This window comes from Oenanthe melanoleuca, chromosome 4 (genome assembly GCF_029582105.1).
Source record: "Oenanthe melanoleuca isolate GR-GAL-2019-014 chromosome 4, OMel1.0, whole genome shotgun sequence".
In the NCBI taxonomy this organism is placed as follows: Eukaryota; Metazoa; Chordata; class Aves; order Passeriformes; family Muscicapidae; genus Oenanthe; species Oenanthe melanoleuca.
Window position 1 is genome coordinate 42,021,252 of NC_079337.1, and position 20,489 is coordinate 42,041,740.

The window sequence follows — 20,489 nt, forward strand, 5'->3', positions numbered from 1 at the left end:
GCTATGATCTCCTTATGTTTCATTACATTTTGGAGGAATCAGACAGCTTCCAGAGGAAACAGAATAAGTTACAAGGTTAACAGGCAGTACTGATGGCTAATGCAAGTAAATAATAGAAAATGTGCAGGATGTTCTGCTGCTTTGGATGTTGATTTCCAAAGTTAATTAGGAAGCATGCTTAAATATGCTGTAATGTTGCACTTTTAGTCCTAACTTTATCCACCATGGTCTTCTTTCTTTCCTATCCTTAAAATCAGGAATACAAGAATACAAAAATAATCCTGTCTCACTGCTTTATTTACCAACCTCATACACTTTACCACATAATTTCTGGGGAACACACAACTAGTTGTGCATATTGATGCACAAGTGACAGAATCTTACTACTGAGAGCTAAGTGAGTATTCTACTGACTTTTGACTCAAAATTAAAGATTTTTATGCTCAGTGACTCTGACATACAGAAAGTCATCTCTTTACATTCATCCTATGGAAAAGTTTCCTCATACCACAAAGGAACTTAAAACATTTAATTTAAATTCCCTCTGTAGGACAGGAAATCTCTTTCATAATAGATGTCATAATAATGCTACCAAAAATGATTTGGCCCTTTCCCTTTCAATCATTTTCCACTTATGCATCTGTCCCATTAAACTTTGACTTGGGAATTCAAATTAAGAAACTGAAAAGACATTTCCATTTTTTCTTATGTGCATGTGTTTAATCAGCTTCAATGCTAAGTTTAATAGTAACAATGAGAAAACGTACCAGGTTAACCATGACTACTAGTTCCTACAATAATGGTTTAAGTTTATCTCCTGTATAGGAGACAGAATAAATATATAAATAAATAGCTTGCTTAATAACTGAAACTTCTTCAATAATGAAAATATTTACTTTTAAATTTACCCCTTAAAGTAAGAATTCACTATCACTAAAAAAGGAAAAAAACTATGACATATTACATTCAAAGCAGCTGTATTTCTTCAGGGAATGACATAAAAACTTGATGAAAATTCATTAGAAATAATGAGCAGTGTCTACAAAAAGGAGGAATAAAAGAATTTAAGAAATCTTTCAAATACAACACAGCTTATCCAACATTATTATTCCCTATTTTTCTTGCTGTATCTTGACACCCAGAGCAATATTTACAGCAGAACACTGCACACTTCAATGCCTTTTTGGTTATAACAGTCATATACACTATCTGTATTCAACTGTAGTTAATTACAGCAGTAATACTGATTGGGCATTTTACTGCATGTCATTTCTCTTAGGCAATGACAGCTCTTCATTCCAAAGTTATCTCTCTTATGCCTTTATGTCTTAATAACTGTAGCAGCAGTACTTCAATATCCTTGTCTTTAGTTCCTCTTTCCTGTCTCTCCAAGAATGTCACACTACTCAGCATTTAAAAAAATTTTATTAGTACCCGATCATTTCTGCTGACTCCTTTTATCTGTGACCCAATTTCTGTCAGAAGACCTTGCAAGAATAGACACCACAAGACTGGAATGTCTTCTGTGTGGGGAAATATTAGAGTTTTTCAACTTGGAAAGGAGAAAAGAGAAGTATCTTTGGCAATCCCTATAAAGCTCCAAATAGAGTGGAAAAAAGAGAGAGAATGGACTATTTCCCATGACTTATATACTAAAGTCACAAGTACATTTATTGTGCAAATTATAGGCTAAAAATATCCTAAAGGAATAAATTCTGCATACTACATGAAGTTTACACTGAAAATTCATTGCTACAGATATTATCCGATATTTAATTCAAAAAAAGGATTAAAAAGAAGTAAGAATTTATTAATTGATGACTAGAAGCTATAACATTCCTTATGGCAAATCTGGCTCAAAAATCCCTGAATCATTTATTTCATTTGATTATTTTGTTTTGCACGATTTTTCCCTATGTTCTTAAAAATCATTGCTGCACTAATACCTGTGGATGCAAACTGATGATAACTTGAGAAGATGCTAAACTTTATTGCTAAATCAAAATGTGTTTAGATATGTGCTCTTTCTGCATGGTTGAATTGGTTTTCTAGCACACAATTAGACTGTCTTACCAGGACTGCAGCTGTGAATGGTTATTTCTCTGTCTAAACTACATAGTCGTATCTCCTAGGGTCCTTGGAGATGCTCAAATTCTTCAAAAGCAAAACCTTGAATTACAGACTGCACAATGCCTACCATGTTCAAAGCTCCACACAGGTTACTGCTTTTATATAATTTATCAAAACAAAAATTCACTTAAAAAATCTATTCCATGCTCTTATTTAAATAAGTTTTCTTTGTGTCATCTGCCATATTTATTCTACAGCAGTTATAATTCTATTTCTGTAATGACTTTTTGATAAAATTTTCTACTTCAATAGAAAGTCTCTATAGTGAAATAATTCTACAACCCCCCCAAAGTATTATGTATGTTAATTAAACCCAGTTGCTTGAAGCACTGATTTTCAAGCTGATGTGGGGATATTTATTACATAAAACTTCCTTCTCAATTTCATATGATAGCAAGGTTATGTTGTTTCTGGGGAGGATATAAAAATTGGCCAATTTTAAAGAAAACTGAAAGCAGACTGAAAAGACCAGCATATTTTTATGGATATAACCTCAAATTAAATTTATACCTAACTCTCACTCCATGTTACTTTTTCTCTGGAAACAATGATAAAAATATTTTATTTTTGAAAATTTTTTTGAACCTGATGACTTATGGTGAACAATGCAATATAATGTGGCATGTATAAAAGCAAAGCTTGGATTTTGTTTTATTCCTAGGCAATAAAAAGCTAAAATATAGTGGATCTCATACTTCTATTCTACAGTGTTCTGTTCATTTTTTAATGAAAGCTTCACTAAAGCTATTCCACCAATTCTATAAGGCTGGCAAAAGAAATCCAAAGGGAAGCCAAAATGTTATGTCAGACAAGATTGTAATTCATACCAGAATGCACCATGAACTGCAGTTTGGAAGGTTCAGACTGGATGAAAAACAACTTCACATTTGAAACTGCCCAGAGAGATTATGTGATCTCCATACCTGAAGTTTTAAAAAATTGCACCAGACAAAACCAAGACAGACAAGCTCCAGTGTTAGTGATAATTCTTCACTAAGTGGAAGATTGTAGCCTGTGGCCTTCTGAGACCCCTTTCAACCAACACTTACATGATTTCCATGATTATTTCCTGAAATTAACTCTACAAGACAAAAGAAGAGCCAAAGAACGAAACTGAGTAAGAGTCATCTTGTCAGAATAACACAAACTGCTCAAAGACACAGAAGTATATAATATACAAGCACCATGATATCTTGGAGGTATTTTCCAACCTTAATGATTCTCTGATTTCCAACCATGTCTTTTCACCGTTCTCTGCTACATGCTCATGAAGAACTGCAGCCCACAGGAAAGGCTCACACTGGAGAAGTTCATAGAGAACCTTGTCCCATAGGAGGAAGAAAGGGAAGAGTGTGATGACTCCTCATCTGAGGCAATTGTGATGAACTGGACACAACTTCTGTTCTTCATCCACTTGCACCACTGTGGGAGACCAGGCAGATAAATCAGGAGTAAAGTTAAGACTAGGAGGAAGGGAGGAGTGGGGTGAAAGTTGTTTTAAGATTTGTTTTTTATTTCTCTTTACCCTTCTCTGATTTGATTGGTAGTAAGCTCATATAATTTCCCTGAGTCTCTCTCTGTCCTTATCTTGACCCATGAGCCTTTTGCTACATTTTTTCTCCCCTGACCAGCTGAAGAGTGGCCTTGGTGGGCTTCTGTCCAGCCAGGGTCAGCCCACACCTAGTGCCAGTAAAGTTCACCCCCACTACCAGTCCTTGGTGAGTACACTGTACGTTGATATACATACCTGGTAAGTAATCAGTAACTTTGTATAGATTTTACTGAATTTAATTTTGCTTTATAAAACTACTTAAACTGAGTATCTGACATCTTCATAAGTCCTTCTTACTCAAGTCCTAATTATGTAGCTACAGCATGGAAAACCAGATCTTTATATAGAAATCGCCTAGTAGATGGGGTAGAATCACTGTTTAAAACAAAATACAGAAATTAAAAGGAAATTCATGTTTTTTCATCTTAGGTATTAAAAATTCACTTTATAGAGAAATACAACATTGCATTTCAACATCTGGCAAGAAGTGACAAGTTTACTACTACAAAATAAAAAGAAGCAACCAAATGAAACATGTTCATTACTGGAATACTAATGTCCTGTTTAAAATTCAATGCATCTTCTAAAGGATAAAATGAATCTGGCATATTTTTTTCTATTTCCCACATTTTCTAACATTTTCTGAATTTAAAAAAAAAATGAAGAAGCAATTGAGCAGCTCATAATTACTAGCAACATGAAAAGAATAAAGGAATATTAATTTTCATGAGTAACTCTTAAATTCTGTCAAGATTTCATGTGAAACATTTTGTGGAATTTGTGTGTGACCAAAAACTCATCTCAACAGTACTGAGCCATGAAATGAAACCTTAGAGAATTCTTTCTGCAAGTGGCAATGAACAACATCACTGAAAGGATTCTTTGAGACAGCTGCATTAATGTAGCCAGCCAACTTCCTGGTTTAAAGACAGTATCTGCCAACAAAAATATATCAATTTTGTGCCTGAGTCAGAGAAAATATGTCATCAATAAACTTTTTGTTTATTTTTAATATTCTCTAGTTTTGAGGTTTACTTTTCTCATTCTCAAGCAGTCAATGGGATTGTTTTAGAGAACAGATTTAAATTGTGGCAGTTCATGAAAAGCAGAAAACCATGAAAACATAAATTGCAGCTCTACAAAGGAAAGCATAAAGATGATACCAGTAAGATGCACACTCTATCTAATAAATAAGAAAGTTTTCATATGAAATTTGATAGCTGTCTCTGTGTACTTTTTGAAAAACGTGGCATTTAAAGCAATAATCACTGAGTTTTGACTTGGCAGTTTTCAAGTGGAAACTCTACACAGATGGACACTCTACAGCCCCTCCAGGCAACCTGCTTCCAATTTACACTCTTACAGTAAGAAGCATCTTCTTGTCCTCAGACTGATTTTCCTGGTTTTCAATTTTAGTGCCTCTTGTCCTCTCAAAGGGCACTACTGAGAAAGTCTGTCTCCTTTCTCTTCATTCCTTCCAATCAGGTATCTATACACATTGATGAGATCTCCCTGAGAGTCTTCTCCAAGTTAAACAGTTCCAGCTCTTCCAGCCCTTTCTCACAGGATAATCCCCTAATCCTCTTTGTGGCTCTTTTTGAGGTGATGTCAGAAAAAATGTGATTGAGTTATTTGTTTCAAGAAGTAGTAGTAAACTGTTTAGATTAAGTGGGGGAAAAAAATCCAAGGACTATTGGAGGACACATCATCTTCATGCACCACTGGTAAATTTCTGTAAGCCTTTCTTGGAAGTAAAAAAAAAAATAATTATTCTTTCATTGAATTTTTAATTATTCTAAGCAAAAATTAAATAATAAGAAAATTAGTTGTTGCCACTGGAAAGGTAACACTGAAAAGAAAAAGAAATTAAGAATAGCAACCAGGCACAAAACTAACAAAGGAGATAACAAGGTGCACATAGGTGAAAAGCAATGCCAATGTTACTTGGCAGTAAATAGCAACAACAATGAATATTTATTTCAACATATAATAAGTAAGCCAAAATATACCTGCTTAAATGTTCAGTGATATTCACTGCAAGAGCAATTTTATTTAACAGCACACTGTGCCTCATCTTGTTTTTTTAATACTTATCACCAGTTTGAAGGATACTCAGGAGAAGTATAATATGTGACTCTGCCACAAACTGAGCTTGGCTGCTTCCATGTATGTAACTCTGTAAAACAAAAATGAAAAACATTCCTCTTTAAGAAATCCATTGAAAATGGCAAGCCAGATATGTGAGAATAAAACCTGTTTTGCAGAAAAATGCAGACAGCAACAGCTAGAAATTAATAACACAGTTTATGTATGTAGCTTTAGTAAAAAGGAATGCTAAAAACTTAGGCAAAGCACATATATACAGTAAATGTAATGTTTCACAAAAGAAAGCATTGTGCTGGGCTCTTTTTCACACTGCTGCTACTGTGGAATAAGAACATGCATTTATTTACTCAGGTGATACCATTTTTCAGACGGGCGGTGATAAAATCAAGGGCATGCCACAGCATGGTTTTTATAAAAGTGAAAACTGAAGCCTTAAACAAATCATTCTACTTCAGTCTTTCTCAGATTGAGTGAAGTTTCTTCACACAGAATCTATTTTGTCATTCTCCAGTAAGGTACAATTGTGTCCATCAAAGTTCCTAATGCATAAACTACCTTATTTATATGGAAGTGTTGTAAAATAAATGTTAATACTAAAACTAAGTCTACTGCCCTCTATCCCAAATAACTATTATTAATGGGCTCCCTTTGTGCATTTATTTTAAGACTCTGTAGTGTATTAAAGCTGTTAGTTTTTATTTTTAACTACCTATGACAGCAATAAAGGAAGCAATAACCTGAAGGTCAGTCAACATGCACAAAATGAGGGAGATTCTCTGTCTTCCTCTCCTGTATCAACTACAAACACTGAGTACAGTCTTTCATAGCATGCCAAGTGAAATTAAATATATCCATGTTCTGCAAGAATTATTTATATATATTCTTCTTAAGCATAGATAAAATTCTCACCCTAACTAAATGTAAAGAAAAATGGTCACTACTAAGGTAAAGAAACAGAAAACTTTTTGCTCTCAGTCTGAATGCAGGATTTTGTTTATTTTTTTAACTCATCCGTGTTGCTTTAATTCAGTTTATTCTGAATAATTCTGGCTTAACAACATCTTTGTCATGATTCAGAAAACTCAGATTTGAATAACTGGATGTTTCAGCATACAAAAGAATTCCTTCATCCATACTAGCTAAAATCTGGTTGATGTTGTGTCAGATCATGTAATTTATATTTACTTAGTATATTGTTATTTATTGCTTTCAAAATTCAATCATATTATCCTCATTCAAATAACCAATTCAAATCTAAACCAGGGACATCTTCACATAGCTAAAGCTTCCATTTCTCTCTTTCTTCAAAGAGATAAAAATCACTGATCTCACAAGTATATCTCATTGAAGTCTGATATGACAGTGAGCCAAACTGTATTTCTTGATTTTTTATTTTTTTTTTGTAAATTTCAATAAGGCTGCATATACATACACACACACACATACATACACAAATATACATAACAGAATGGAAGGAAATATGAAAATTTCACATTAATAAAAATTAGTGACAAAGTTAAAATACTTGATAGATTGTGCATTCTGATTCAGTTGTGATCATTGCCCTGTGAATAGAGACCTTCTGTCATTATTTCAACATTACACTGTTTAGTTTTCCTCCTAATAGGAATGAAGAGAGTCACTTCCAAAAATTTTATGCTACTCTTTCTGATGACAAAAACCTGTTCCATGCTGGGAAGGAATCACATTTTAAGTGCTGGTCTTTATTGCCCCTCATAGTAACTTTATTTAAAAGTATCACTCAAGCTTGTGTGACTTCTGGTTTCACTTGGGAATTTAAAGTAACTACACAATTTTATTAATGAAATAAGACAGTTTCATAACCATGGAGCTGTCAAACTGTACAGTAATGATGGTTTTAAAAATGGCACTAAATATGCTCTCATCTCTGAAAATTTCAAACATATTTTTTCAGTGGCTACTCACACTTGAAGAATTGACTAAAAAATTATCATCTAAGGATGATAGGAGTTTGCAGGAAACCCAGTTTGCCATACTGTCCATGTGAACTACTTACAATGCAAAGCTGAAACACCACAAAGAGAATACTTAAAACTTTAAAAAAACTAATTAGATGGTTACTGCTTTTAAAATAATATTCTGATTTTAAAAAGAAGAAAAAGAAGAAATTATGATTTTAAAAATTTTATGGCAAGTTTTTGAATGTTAATGAAGTTGTATAGTGGTTTAATGTAATGCAGTAGAAGGCTTGGTATCACAATAATATAAGGATGCAGCTGTTGGAAAGACATTTTCAGAAATCTCTCATCAGAATAATAGAATAAAGGAATGGTCTGTGTTGGAAGGGACCTTTAGAGGTCATCTAGTTCAATCCCCCTGCAGTGAGAAGGACCACAAACTAGATTAGGTTGCTCCTGTTCAACCTGAATGTTTTCAGGGATGGGGCATCTATCACCTCTCTGGGCAACCTACACCAGTGTCTCACTACTCTGATAAAAAGTTCTTATTTGTATCTTGCCTAAATCTACCCTTTTTTAGTTTATAAGTATTACCCTTGTCCTATTGCAACAGGTCTAAAACATCTGTCTCCATATTTCTTAAAAGATCCCTTTAAGTATTGAAAGAATGCAGTTAGGTGTCCCCAGAGCCTTCTCTTCTGATCCACTGTAAATCACTGTGATAAAATCCAAATAACAACAAAGAATTTAGAGCAGAATATCTTTCCCTGCCTGTTGGTTAAATTAACAGAGCAATTAGTTTTATTATGTGATGCAAAATATGCATATTTATATCAGAATTCGAAAAGTGTCTCAAAAGATAAAAGTCTTTAGGAAACAAAATCATGAAAACAAAGATATACTCATTATCAATATTAATTAGGTGAAAGATAAGAGTCATAGCTGCCATCTGATACTCAGTATAAAGAAAAAAACATGAACTAGCTAACAGTGTATTTTCAAATGTGATGCTTGAATGAACCAAACAAAAATCTCAAAAAAAACCCAAAAACAAAGCAACCTGACAAAAAACCTAGAATATTAATTTCTGGCTAAATGTCTCATTGGGATCCATGTTATAACTGCACTTCTGTAAGTGTGAGTTGCTAAAGGCATAGCCTTGCTTACAAGGAAGTGGAGGTTCTTTGATTTAGCTCTGGAAATCTTATGTATATATTAAAAAGCTAGTAGGAGAATTGTTACATTTCCAGAGAGGGGGAAAAAAAGGATAAAAGCAAAGGGAGTAGCCACCTTGAACACAAAAGGGAAGTTTCATCTTTGAGAGGGAAAGAGACTTCAGGTCAACAGAGAGAGTTGAAGTAATTGAAAGCAGTAGTTGAAACCGACTCTGTTAAAGTATTAAATAAGGCAGATGTTTACAGTACAGTATTGCCTTTAAAAAAAGAAAAAAGGCAAATCATAATTTTAACTATCAACTTCTTTGTTCTATTACAAACATTCTTAGGTAGATTATTCTTAACAATTACTTATCAATAGATCTGTGTGTGATCAATAGGGTCCTCAAATTGCTTCCCCAAGACATTGTTCTCCAAGTACTCAAAACAATAGCATGGCACATCTCTATAGCTATGGGTCAACCAGAGCAATGCTTGAAGTGTGGGAGTCCAGAGTATTCCTCTGGCTTCCCTGGAAGGTTTAAGACCCCCCTGGCGGGGTCCCCAGAGACCCTCGAATGAGACCCAGGTGTCTCAGGGGCTGGATTTGGCTCCTTGGAACAATTTACCCACATTGAGAGAAGAAATGCAAGCCACAAAAATAAATAGAGTGTAAATTAGACTGTTAGAATGTAGAATTAGCAGATTTCTAGAATGTTTGTGATAAGGGACACGTGGCCAAGATGGAGAATTGGGGGTGTGGATACCTCTTCCTCCGCCTTCTCCGTGTCATCCATGCTGGGTGACACGCTGGCACTTTTAGATTGGATGAGAACAGAGCTGCACCATGTAACAAGATTGTATTGTATTGGGGGTCATTTGTAAATACCTAGTAGGTAATTTAGAGTGTAAAAGATAAGTCCTGCCTCTGCCAGGCAGATTCTGCCCTGGACGTCTAGCGAGCAAACCGCTGTTCGCTGGACAAAGCATTCCTGAGATAAGGAAGAATAAACAACCATGAAAACCTCTAAGAACAGCCTCCTGCAGTCTCTCATTGATGGGCATTGGAAAGAGCTGAGTTCCAGACCACCTGCATGTCCTCCAGAGGTGATCTCAGGTCTAAGGAGACACCTCGGGATGTGACATTGAAGTACAGAAAGTGACAGACTATTCTAGGGATGAAGATTAACCAAAATAATTTGCATTCAACAATGCATTGTGAATCATCTGAATTTAAGACAGTACCTCATCCCATTTCTTATGAGGAATGGATATTAACCACATCAGAAAAGTAAAACAGGGTGTGTTTTTTTCCTCAATGAACCTTCAGACCTACTTTCTGAGACAAAAAAAAAAAAACAAAAAACAATGAGTAAAAGTTTTCAGAAGACAGAAGAACAATATTTAATGTAAAAAATTATGGCAAACAGTTTGAAGAGCAAATGGTGAGAACTGTATGGCATTTGTCTTTGTGTCCTTCCCTACAAGCATATGACAATACTTTGAGGCCACTTGAAGCATGGATTATATGTGTATTGATACATATTTATGCAAATGTAACTCCCCTCCCACCAGTTCTGTATACTGCAATGGCCACTGACTCATCAGGTTTTGAAATTCATGGCCATCTGTGGCTCATACTTACCTAAAATAGAATGTATTTAAAGAAACATTTTTAAAGGACTATTGAAGAATTACCTATTTATCAATTCTCAAACTAAAGAGAAGAACTGGCCACATGTGAGGTTTCTTTATTCTCATACTACTTCTTTCCTTCTACAATAAGATTGCTGAATGACCCACATGCAAAGCATACATTCTCATGAAATTTTATTTTAAGCTACAAACCATTAAAACATTGAGAAATACGATTTCTGGTTTTGCTATCTTTTCTGCTTTTTGACGCTGAATCTACTTAAGGTTTGGAAACTCTGAAGTCTATCTGGCTGCAAATGCTTGAGCCAAATGTTTTAAATAAATTCATTAATAAACTCAGATTTTCTCTTTCACTTTAAAGGCAACAAGAGGTAGGACCAGGTGAGATGTAAAGATAAAGTCTTTCAGAAGAGAGGCAACCATAGCTTTAGCAGAAAACTGGACAGAAGCTGCTACACAACAGCAAATGTCATGGTGGTAGGACTAATAGGAGAACCAGAGACTGAGTAACTTACACTTTGAATAACCAGTCCTTTTCCAAATTCAACATTCTCCCATCTCAGGTCTTATTTCAAAGAAGCTACTTGAATTTTGAACTGAAATAAACATATCCCTAAATCAGGCCATTTTCTTTGGCAGTTACAAACAATTGTTAAATGCATGCATATTTTTACAAAACCGTGTTAAATGTTTATCTACTATTCATAAACTCATTAAGTATTTAGTGTTATTGAACTGCAGATGGTACACACACACACATATACATATATATATATATATATATATATATATATATATATATATATATAAAATCCCACACCAGAATACTCAAGGATAACAGCAATGTGATACCTTTTATATTTCTCTACATGCACCATATGTTTGTGATTTCCCTTCAGGAGTGATAGTTGTCATGGTTCAGTAATATACTTAAGGATAATCTGTGCTCTTTTATTGCTTTCTGTTAATACAATGTTAAAAAAACCATAAACAAAGCAAGAAGAAATAAGGCCTCTGCAAGTCACATGCCAATACTTAAGGCAAGAAGAATTTGTGGACTACCCAAAATTAAAACATGATCTCAGGTGCTTCAGTCATCTGTCTAAAACCAAACACCACAATGTTTATTTTCCATTAGTATGCACAGGAAGGATGCTAGCGTGAAGGGAGCTGATTAAACTGAGCTGGATTTAGTAATAGCCTAAAATACAAAGCTACTTCATGAAGTTTAATTTGGGATATCTGAGAAATAACTCATCCTGAGTTTATGAGATATGACACACATCTAATTTAAAAGTGTATTGAAAACTGATCAAAAGCAGACCATTTTCCTAACAACTATTCTTGAAAATGATGAGCTGAATTTGGATTGTATGTTGAAGAAATCCCTAGATGCAGACTCTGCCCCGAAGGAGACAACAGGCCAAGTTCAAGCTAATATATGCAGAAAGCAATGAAGCAACAGAGTAGTTAACTGCCCCAAAGAGAGAGTTATGAATTCCACACCATTAGGATAAGCACTATTAATCTGTCTTCTTTCCCTACATTAACATTCAGGGTGAAATTCATCAGAGAAAGGAACATTACAGAAGGCCATGGATTACTTAATTATGATTGAGCCTTTGGAATGGCGTATTTTAATTAAAGACCACCAATTTTGCCAAGAACATGCATTAGATACAAGTAGTTGTTATTTTCTCTTAATCTGGAGGGAAAAAGAACTGTGCAACATTCTCTATCAATTCAGATTTTACATATTTTCCAAGTCCAGGAATAGCAGGACTTTCAGCAGTATTTAAATGTTTAAAGAGCGGAAGTTCTAAAACATTGTCTCACAATACCATTTCAAGACCTTTTAATTTTAAGTATGAATGCAGGAAAAGCTTAAACATTTTATGGAGGACAAATGATTCATTCAGTAAACACTTTGAAACCAAACATCAAGGTATATAAATAAATGTTTTACAGTGTGATTTCATGATCACACTGCATTTCTCCAGACAGGTTTTCTTCTAAGCAAACTATGGAACACTTCAAAAGCAGCTTAAATGACCCAGCAAGATTAAGAATAAAATCTTACACAGCTCAAAACCCAAGCTTTGTGACTCTGTTACTGCAGCCACCTATTTAAATAAAATGCTTTCTAGAACCAGTACAGTTTCACACAGCTTCCCTTGAAGCGTGCACTCCAAATATGCTTTTTAAACTCCTACATAGTAATATTTGTTCAGTTCATACAGGCAAATCAGTTTTAACTAACTTACGAACCCAAAAGGGTTTCTACAAAGTTATTGGCCTAGTCAGGTCTGTGAAAATCTCTGAAAAGAAGCCTAATCTAATTTCCTGCTATGTAATCCCTGTATGTAATACAGATACACACAACAATCTTATACAGACTCTTTTTAAAATTCAATGAATTTTCCAGCCTGAGCTCATTTCTGTGTTCACCATTGCTCAAACCAAAACTGAGTCAAGAGATAGCAACTAGTTTTCATAGGACTGGCTGGCTGAAACAGCCTGTGCTGGCTGCCTTCCACAAAGTCCATCTGGCACCAAGCACAGAATATGATCTGGGTTTCCAGCCCTAGAACAAAAGTGGAGAAATGCTGCCTTACTTTTGAAGACTAGCAGGCTGGAAAGGGTAGCTATACTGCATTATTTGGGGTTTCTAGAAGTACTATCAAAGGAGTACACTAGTAGAGATTATTTCACAATTCTAGAAAATGTAAACACTCCACTCAGATATAAAGAGGCTTTGATACAACTTGCTGAATAAGAATTAATTCTGAGGGACTTTTTCCATATTTACTAATCACAAAATAATAAGAGAACAAAAGATGCAGCAAGCCTTCAAAGAATCATACTTCGTGGATTTCAGAAAGAACCCGGAACTTAAACCTCTCGCTAGGAATTGCTACCCTTACAGCCTTAATTGCCATGTTACATAATGGATGGAACAAATGCAGCAAATGTCTTCCCTCTAAATGTGCAATACGACACACAGTACCCAGGTGAGACACTTCAACAGAGATGGACCTCTGAAACAGCATATTGGTAGGTTGGGGAAGTTTGAGAGGCATGGATTAGCCTACTTGCCTAAGGAAATGAAATTTTCTGCAATTGTGATGCCTTGCTTAACAATTTGACTACTTTTTAATCAACTTCAGAAAAATGGCAAAAAAATCTCAGAGGAAAGTGATGCTCCTGCATATTTCATTACAGCTGGACAACCAAAGCAGTTACTCAACTGAAAGAAAAGCTGTGACTGAAGTTCAACTGTTAACAGTTGTTCTGGAATATGGACTGCTTGCATAATACATGGAAGCAAAACCATGATACTTCTAATTAGGAAACAAAAGAAATTGAGATGTTCTTCATGAACAGTATTTCTTTAAAATCACAAACATATGGGTAATAACAAATATTTTTTGAACTCACAAGTATCTCTTTACTTTTTGCCCTCTGATGCTCAGCACAATATGGGATAAATCTCCTTGGTCTCAAAAAAATAGCTAAAGGCACACTATGTGTTGGGTTTTCCTGGGATAATTTTTCCCTTTTTTATATTTACATATATCTATGTACACTAATAACAGGATGAGAATGCTGGAGCAGCTGTCTCAAAGCTTTATTCCATCACAATCATCAGTCTCATTTTACAGAACCAAACAAGGGAGATGGAACAGCTTCAGCTGTTAGCACAGCAGATGAAGTTCTCTTTGTTACAGTCTCTTAACTTTCTAGCCAATAGCATAATATCAATTACAAGCATTTGCTTAGGCCAGTTAATAAAGCTACATATACTTCTTGCTTTGCACAAGGTAAAAGTAATGGATAAATCTTCATCTTCAGCACTCTTGCATTTCTCCATCCTGAGATTTGTTTCACACAGCTTGCTGAGAGTTCTGTAGCTTTTCTATTTCCCACAGTATGCACCTAGATTCTGCCATATATCTATTCCACAGCATGGAAGTGTGATGATCTTTCACAAAATTGATGTTCTGACAAAGAATGGTCACGGCAAAACAGGAAGAAGAGCTACAATATAGTAGAACAGAAGGTTTCCTTACAAACTACAGAGATGGAAGAGCTGAAAATGCCATTCATCTAAGCGCACGTTGTTGGTGTTATTTAAATTATGGTTTAGAACTGAAGACCAGTGGAAAAAAAATTGTACCTTTAAGTTTCTATTTTCCTGGGTCGGTAATAATATTTTCTTTTGACAAACAAATTACAGCCATTTTGGATAAAGCCTTTGGCATAACCTCATATGTCTTTTCATAGTATTTATGACTCAAACGAGGTTTTTAATTTCCTAGTCAGGACCTGCAATATTTTCTCTTTTGAAATTTCAAAATGTTATTTCAATTGGATTTCAAGCTGTGAGGAATAGAAGGTAGTTTCACTTAAATACTGAAGTGCTGCAAGCAGAAATCAAGACAGATTACTGTAACACTAGTTCCAAAATATGCTGAAAGCAAAGGGCTGTGAAAAACACAAACAAAAAAGAACTTTACTTTGTAGCAGAAGCAAGAGCAGGTGTAAATGCCAAATTACTTCAAAGCTACAATCCAATTAACAACAGTGGATGGAGACGTTGGGAGACAGTGAATAAAGAACTTAACATTTGCATTGCCATCTGATGATAAGGACATAACATTACAGCCCTTAACTACAACTGAAACCACAGATGATTGTCAGGGTCAGCAAAATGTTACTAAAACAGTGCTGAATACAGCTACAGAGATATCAAAATCTGGCCACAAATCAGGTGGGACTGAAATCCAGCAAGGTGAATCCTATCAATGCAAGCCATACATTCATACTCCAGTTATGTCTTGTCACCCATCAATAAAGTTTCTAATAGATATGAGAGCACAACATCCAATATTAATGCAGTGGGATGTTGAGAAGCTGGGCATAAAATACAGATTGCAAAGAGTTAAAAATCGCTGGAGTAAATGCAGTAAGAATTGCTACTGCCAAACTGCTAAGGTTAATTTGTGACTCCTGGGAAAGAAATAAAAGTCTTCTCATTTTAACCCTAGAAGAAATCCAGTGACTGAAGTGCACTCGTTCTGTGCAGAGCCTGCACTCTCTAATTCAAGAACTGCTGGTGTATCACAGTGCTGTATTTTTGCTGCAGCACAAAATGAATGCATGAAGTTATATAGTTGTTTTGGGGCCACTAACAGCTTCAATACCAAATAGAGGAAACCTCACAGCCACAATACAGGCACTTGGGGTGGTTTCACATTCTCCTAATTCGAACGTCAATGCTGCGGAACATGACAAGGCTCAACTGGCGCTTATCTGGAAGGGAGGACAATACACCTTTAATAGCTCCTGCACAGGTATAAACATTCACCCATGATTGCACAAGCTGTGCTTGCCCAACTTTTACAAGCTACCTCACTCCTTCCAGACATGAAATTAAAGAAGGAAGACCCTCCTGAAAAGATGGGAGATGCAATACCAGCAGTGTAGCAAGCATTTAATGAAATAAAAGTGGTAACTCCACCCTGAGAGATATCAAGTTCAGGCAGCTAAACAACTTGAAACACTGAAAGACAACCTATCAGGACAAACCCCTCTGAGACTTGTTGTTTTCCTATTCCAGGAATAAAGCCAGAACACCCTCACTGAAGACCAAAGGAATGAGTTTCAAGTTACAGAACTGCCATTCTCTCCATTTACATGATAAAGCTCACAAAAAAAACAGCCAAGATGATGCAATAAACATTTTATTTAGGCCCTTTTAACTTTTTGGTTACTTTTTTGGTAGACACATCGAAGAATCATTCCTTTTTTTAATAATCAGTCTACAGTAGGCCAAATGGTCATCTTTTTTTTACAGGAACCTGCTAAGCGATGAAATCCAGCTGTGATGAATGGATGAAACTTTCAGTTGCCACCATAACTGCCTATATTTTCAGTTTATTAATTTCATTGTGATTTGTGTTTTCATCAAAAGCAACTTTTGTTGGGAGTCAAAAATATTAGTAGGACTGCACATTTTATGTATTATTAGTTTGATTTTTGCTAACTTTGTCTTTTTACTGAAAAAAATGGTGTGAGGAAGAACTTTTACGTTTATGTTATGGATGTGTAATTTTGTCTCAACCAAATTCAGCCTGGGAGCTGGTACAAGAATTCATATTTGGAATCAAGTAAAATGCATTAAGCTTTCTAGTTCTTTCTTGGAAGATTTATTATGGTTTGACTAAATTTTTCAGAGATATTAACAAGTGAACTAAATAATCTTAACGGAACAAAATGCTCCATATAAAATGGTTGACCAGAAGGGGGGACAGACATGGATTACAAATGGGATATGGATAAAATACAGGAATGCCTTTTACCAGCTCTCAAGCAACTCCACTTGTAGTCATTTTTGCAACTAAATGCATTAGCAATCATTAGATATTCCAAAGTATATCAGAGTTGTATTTCCGCTTGAACATGCCTGATGTACTGCTGGGTTTTCTGCCATGTGTTCCAGAAGGGTTTTTTAACTTGACCTCACTTCTTTTATTTATGCCAATCAATATGGCAACTACAGACATTCTGCATCACACAGGTTTCTCAGCTGTAGGTGCAACTTACTGTGGCAGCAATTGTAAAAGAATGTGATCAAGGTGATTTGCTCACTGAAATGAAAAGAAAATAAAAAAAAAGAAAAAGCAAGCTGGTAAACTGGGATAATACAGCTAAACTTAAAAACTATAATAATTTCATTTATTACCCCACCAATAGTAAAGCCAGAGTTTCTGTTTTGTGTCAGGATTAAATTACATGGAGCTGTACTTGATATCCTGGAGGATATAGTATAGGTCCAATGTAAAGATGTGTTTGCATGAAAACATCTTACATGGGAACTTTTTTGCATTTTGTATGAAAGCTTTGTAAGCATAAGCAGTCTTGTTGAAGGCACACTATTACCAGTAATGTATCGAATTACAAAATCCCTAACTAGTAGGGCTCCTTGTCAATTTTCCCCTTTTGATCACTGCAAACCAAAGATTGCCTTGAGCAGTTAACCCCAATTCCTGGCCTCTCTCCTGCTCTCATCTCTTTTCTATTTCTTTCTAATCTCTCTACCTCTCATATTACTGGTAAATAAAATCCCTACTATTGACTTTGGCACATGGTGTCATTTGCACCTCAATTCTAGAAGTAGAGGCATCTCTCAATAACTGGATGTTAACAGCTTATTATCTTCTTCCCAGTACAATCTCTCTCATTTGCTCTTCGTTTTGCTAATTACCTCTTAAGATCACAAAGAAGCAGTCATTTGGAGAAAAGAACTAAGGAAAAATACAGGCTTAGCATGATCGTAAAAAAATTCAAAATAGAACTGAATGCCTAAACAAAGGGGTCAAAGCCAAATTCCTAATAAGTTTTGCTGCACTTTATCTTAAAATTTCTATCAGTATGCTGGAATAAGCCTATACTAATCTGAATTGTACAGCTGAGTTATTTTTTAAAAAATATTCAGTGTTGCCCAGAGCAATTTTTTGCATGGTATATTAGGTCTAGTTAGCAAATTGGAAGAAGTACTGCTGACATGACATAGCAACTGAGTAAAATGAAGCCTTTAGCAGGACAAATTGAGAGTACAGGAATCACTCCATGTTTAGATTATAAAGTTTGAGAGCAGGCACACCTTAATTTCATAATAACAAACTCTGAATCTATGATTTATGAGGGCAGTTATAAGAGTCACTTATTTAAAGTCATTGCTTAATGCACTGGCAGATGCTTCCTAATTATTAGAATAAAGAGAACAGTTTTTTCAAAGGATGTGCATGCCATTAAACATCTTGTACTTCAGCAACTATCACATTTGTGATGATGCCTTTTATAAAGTTCTGTTTATGATGTCAGGCAATCACTGAATATAACATTAAACACCAGTAACTAAAATTTTTATGTTATGACACAAAACCTCAGATCTATTTGCTGTATTATCCTTAGCAAGCATTCCAGCCTGAAATGAATATAAATCAAATATTGCTGTCAGCAAGGCAAGCTGCATTTCAAGTTTCTTCCATCCGCTGTTGCCAAGAAAAACACCCAAATAGTCAAGCACTGAAAAGTTCCAAGATTGCAAAAAGCAACACAAGTTTTATAGACATTCAGAATTATCATTACATTCCAGCTTATACTGAATTTTTTAAATGCTAGTTTTACTAAAGAAGTAACATTAACACATTAATACCTAGAAGAGGAGAAAAAAAATTACTTGAACAGTGAATGTGTATGTATTTGGGACAAGGAAAACTAGGAATTATTTGTATGAAATTAAAAAATCTCTTAAGATATTTTAAGGGCTTATTCATGTGAGACTTTGATACTTGGACTACAGTTTGCAAGAAAGTCGAGAATATTACAAGTATTTCATTGTGATACTGCAGTATGTTTCCAGCTCAGAAAGGAGAGAAAAAGCTTAGTCATATTCTACAAATATCAGAGTCAGAGTTATTTAATGTTCAATTATTGTGCCTCAATTTTTAAAATAACAAAGTTGTACTTTTCAACAATGTTTTAAAATAAATAAACAGGTGACTGTGGACAATGAAGTTTTTAGGCTAAAGGCAATGATTATGTAATGAATTTCATTAACAAATATTGAAATGCTAAGCAGAATTTTGAGAGCAAACACAATACCTCATGATAAACAATTCTCTTTCTCTGCAGTAAGAGAAGTTACACTGCTTTAGTAGATTGTGGCTTGCAACTTGGGCAAAGTTGTTGAAAAACAAAGAATTTAAGATGGTTCAGTTATAAGAACAGCATATTAATTAACCAGATAAAGGCAAAACGCTGATGTCAATAATACAAAAAAATGCTTCAACACACACCTCTTTAGTTTATACAAGGTATGAAGCTCTAGTTAAAACAGCTCAAGGTGACTTTGACCTAAGCAAATTCTCAGTCCCATATATTTGTAGAAGAGCAAAGAAATTTCTTTGTACCTGAAATAATTTGGATGAAATAAAAATTCAAAAGAAGTCAATAAGCACTTTGCTATTGATTTCAACGAGCCAATATTTCATTCTGATGGTTTACTGCTGATAGAATTTCAGAACATTAATATTTAGAAAGATATATAATATTGAGTAAGCCACTTAATTGCATAGAACAAACTATAAAGTAATACCATTTACTCTATATTAAAGAATTTCAATATAGCATTTATTTCTACATAACATTTAGCTGCAGAAGGATAAACTGGCTGTCGCAAGAAAAATCAAGCTTTCAATATAGAAGAATAGATCTTGCAAATAACCTTGGGCAAGAGATTCAGCAGGTAAACTGTCAGCCACAATTTTGGTGGTTAGAAATGCCTCTCTCCCAGGTTTCTTCTAAACCTGGAGATTAATTATTTAGTGAACCAAAATATGACTTACATTGAGCAACTGAACAAGAAAAAACATGCAAGAAAAGTTAAATGGCATCCTCCTAATGTTCCACATTCAATCTAATGTCACACACTTAGCAGTTGAAGTTTCTCTGAGGTGAGCTTTTTTCCTCTGCTTGTTATGAGAATCTTTTTTTTTAACACGAGTGAATATAATTTGCTTACTCCAAAAGCAACTAACAGATGGAGCTCTGACTTTTATGGCAGTGTCTATCTCAACAAGGAAAAGTGATGGCTAGAAGCTTCTGTATGTAATGTATGTAATGTGCTCATCCTTCTCAAAGATTATGAAGGGAAGGTCTGATCACACATCAGGAGGAAAATAGTCACAGTCCTCTAAGTACTGCTACTATCTCTCAACTCCTGCTAGTAGGAGGCAAGTTTCTGCCAATTCCATCTGAGCATCTTTTACATGTCCTAAAACTTCTTCAAGTGATATGGAACGCAGCATCTGCTTTGATAAAGTACTCCAAAATATAAGCTATTTTCAGCACTAGAAAGTACATATTTATGTCTTTACTTCAGCA

The 20,489-nt window shown here is 34.9% G+C and overlaps 1 protein-coding gene across 2 annotated transcripts in view; it reads right to left on the reverse strand.

Annotated features, from left to right (window-relative positions):
- TUSC3 (tumor suppressor candidate 3) overlaps positions 1–20,489 on the reverse strand; it is a 104,718-nt gene that overhangs the window by 15,813 nt on the left and 68,416 nt on the right. For both annotated transcript variants that reach the window (XM_056490127.1, XM_056490128.1), the window contains one exon: positions 5,795–5,858. In XM_056490127.1, coding sequence (XP_056346102.1) covers positions 5,795–5,858 — 64 coding nt within the window. The remainder of the gene's footprint in view (positions 1–5,794; positions 5,859–20,489) is intronic.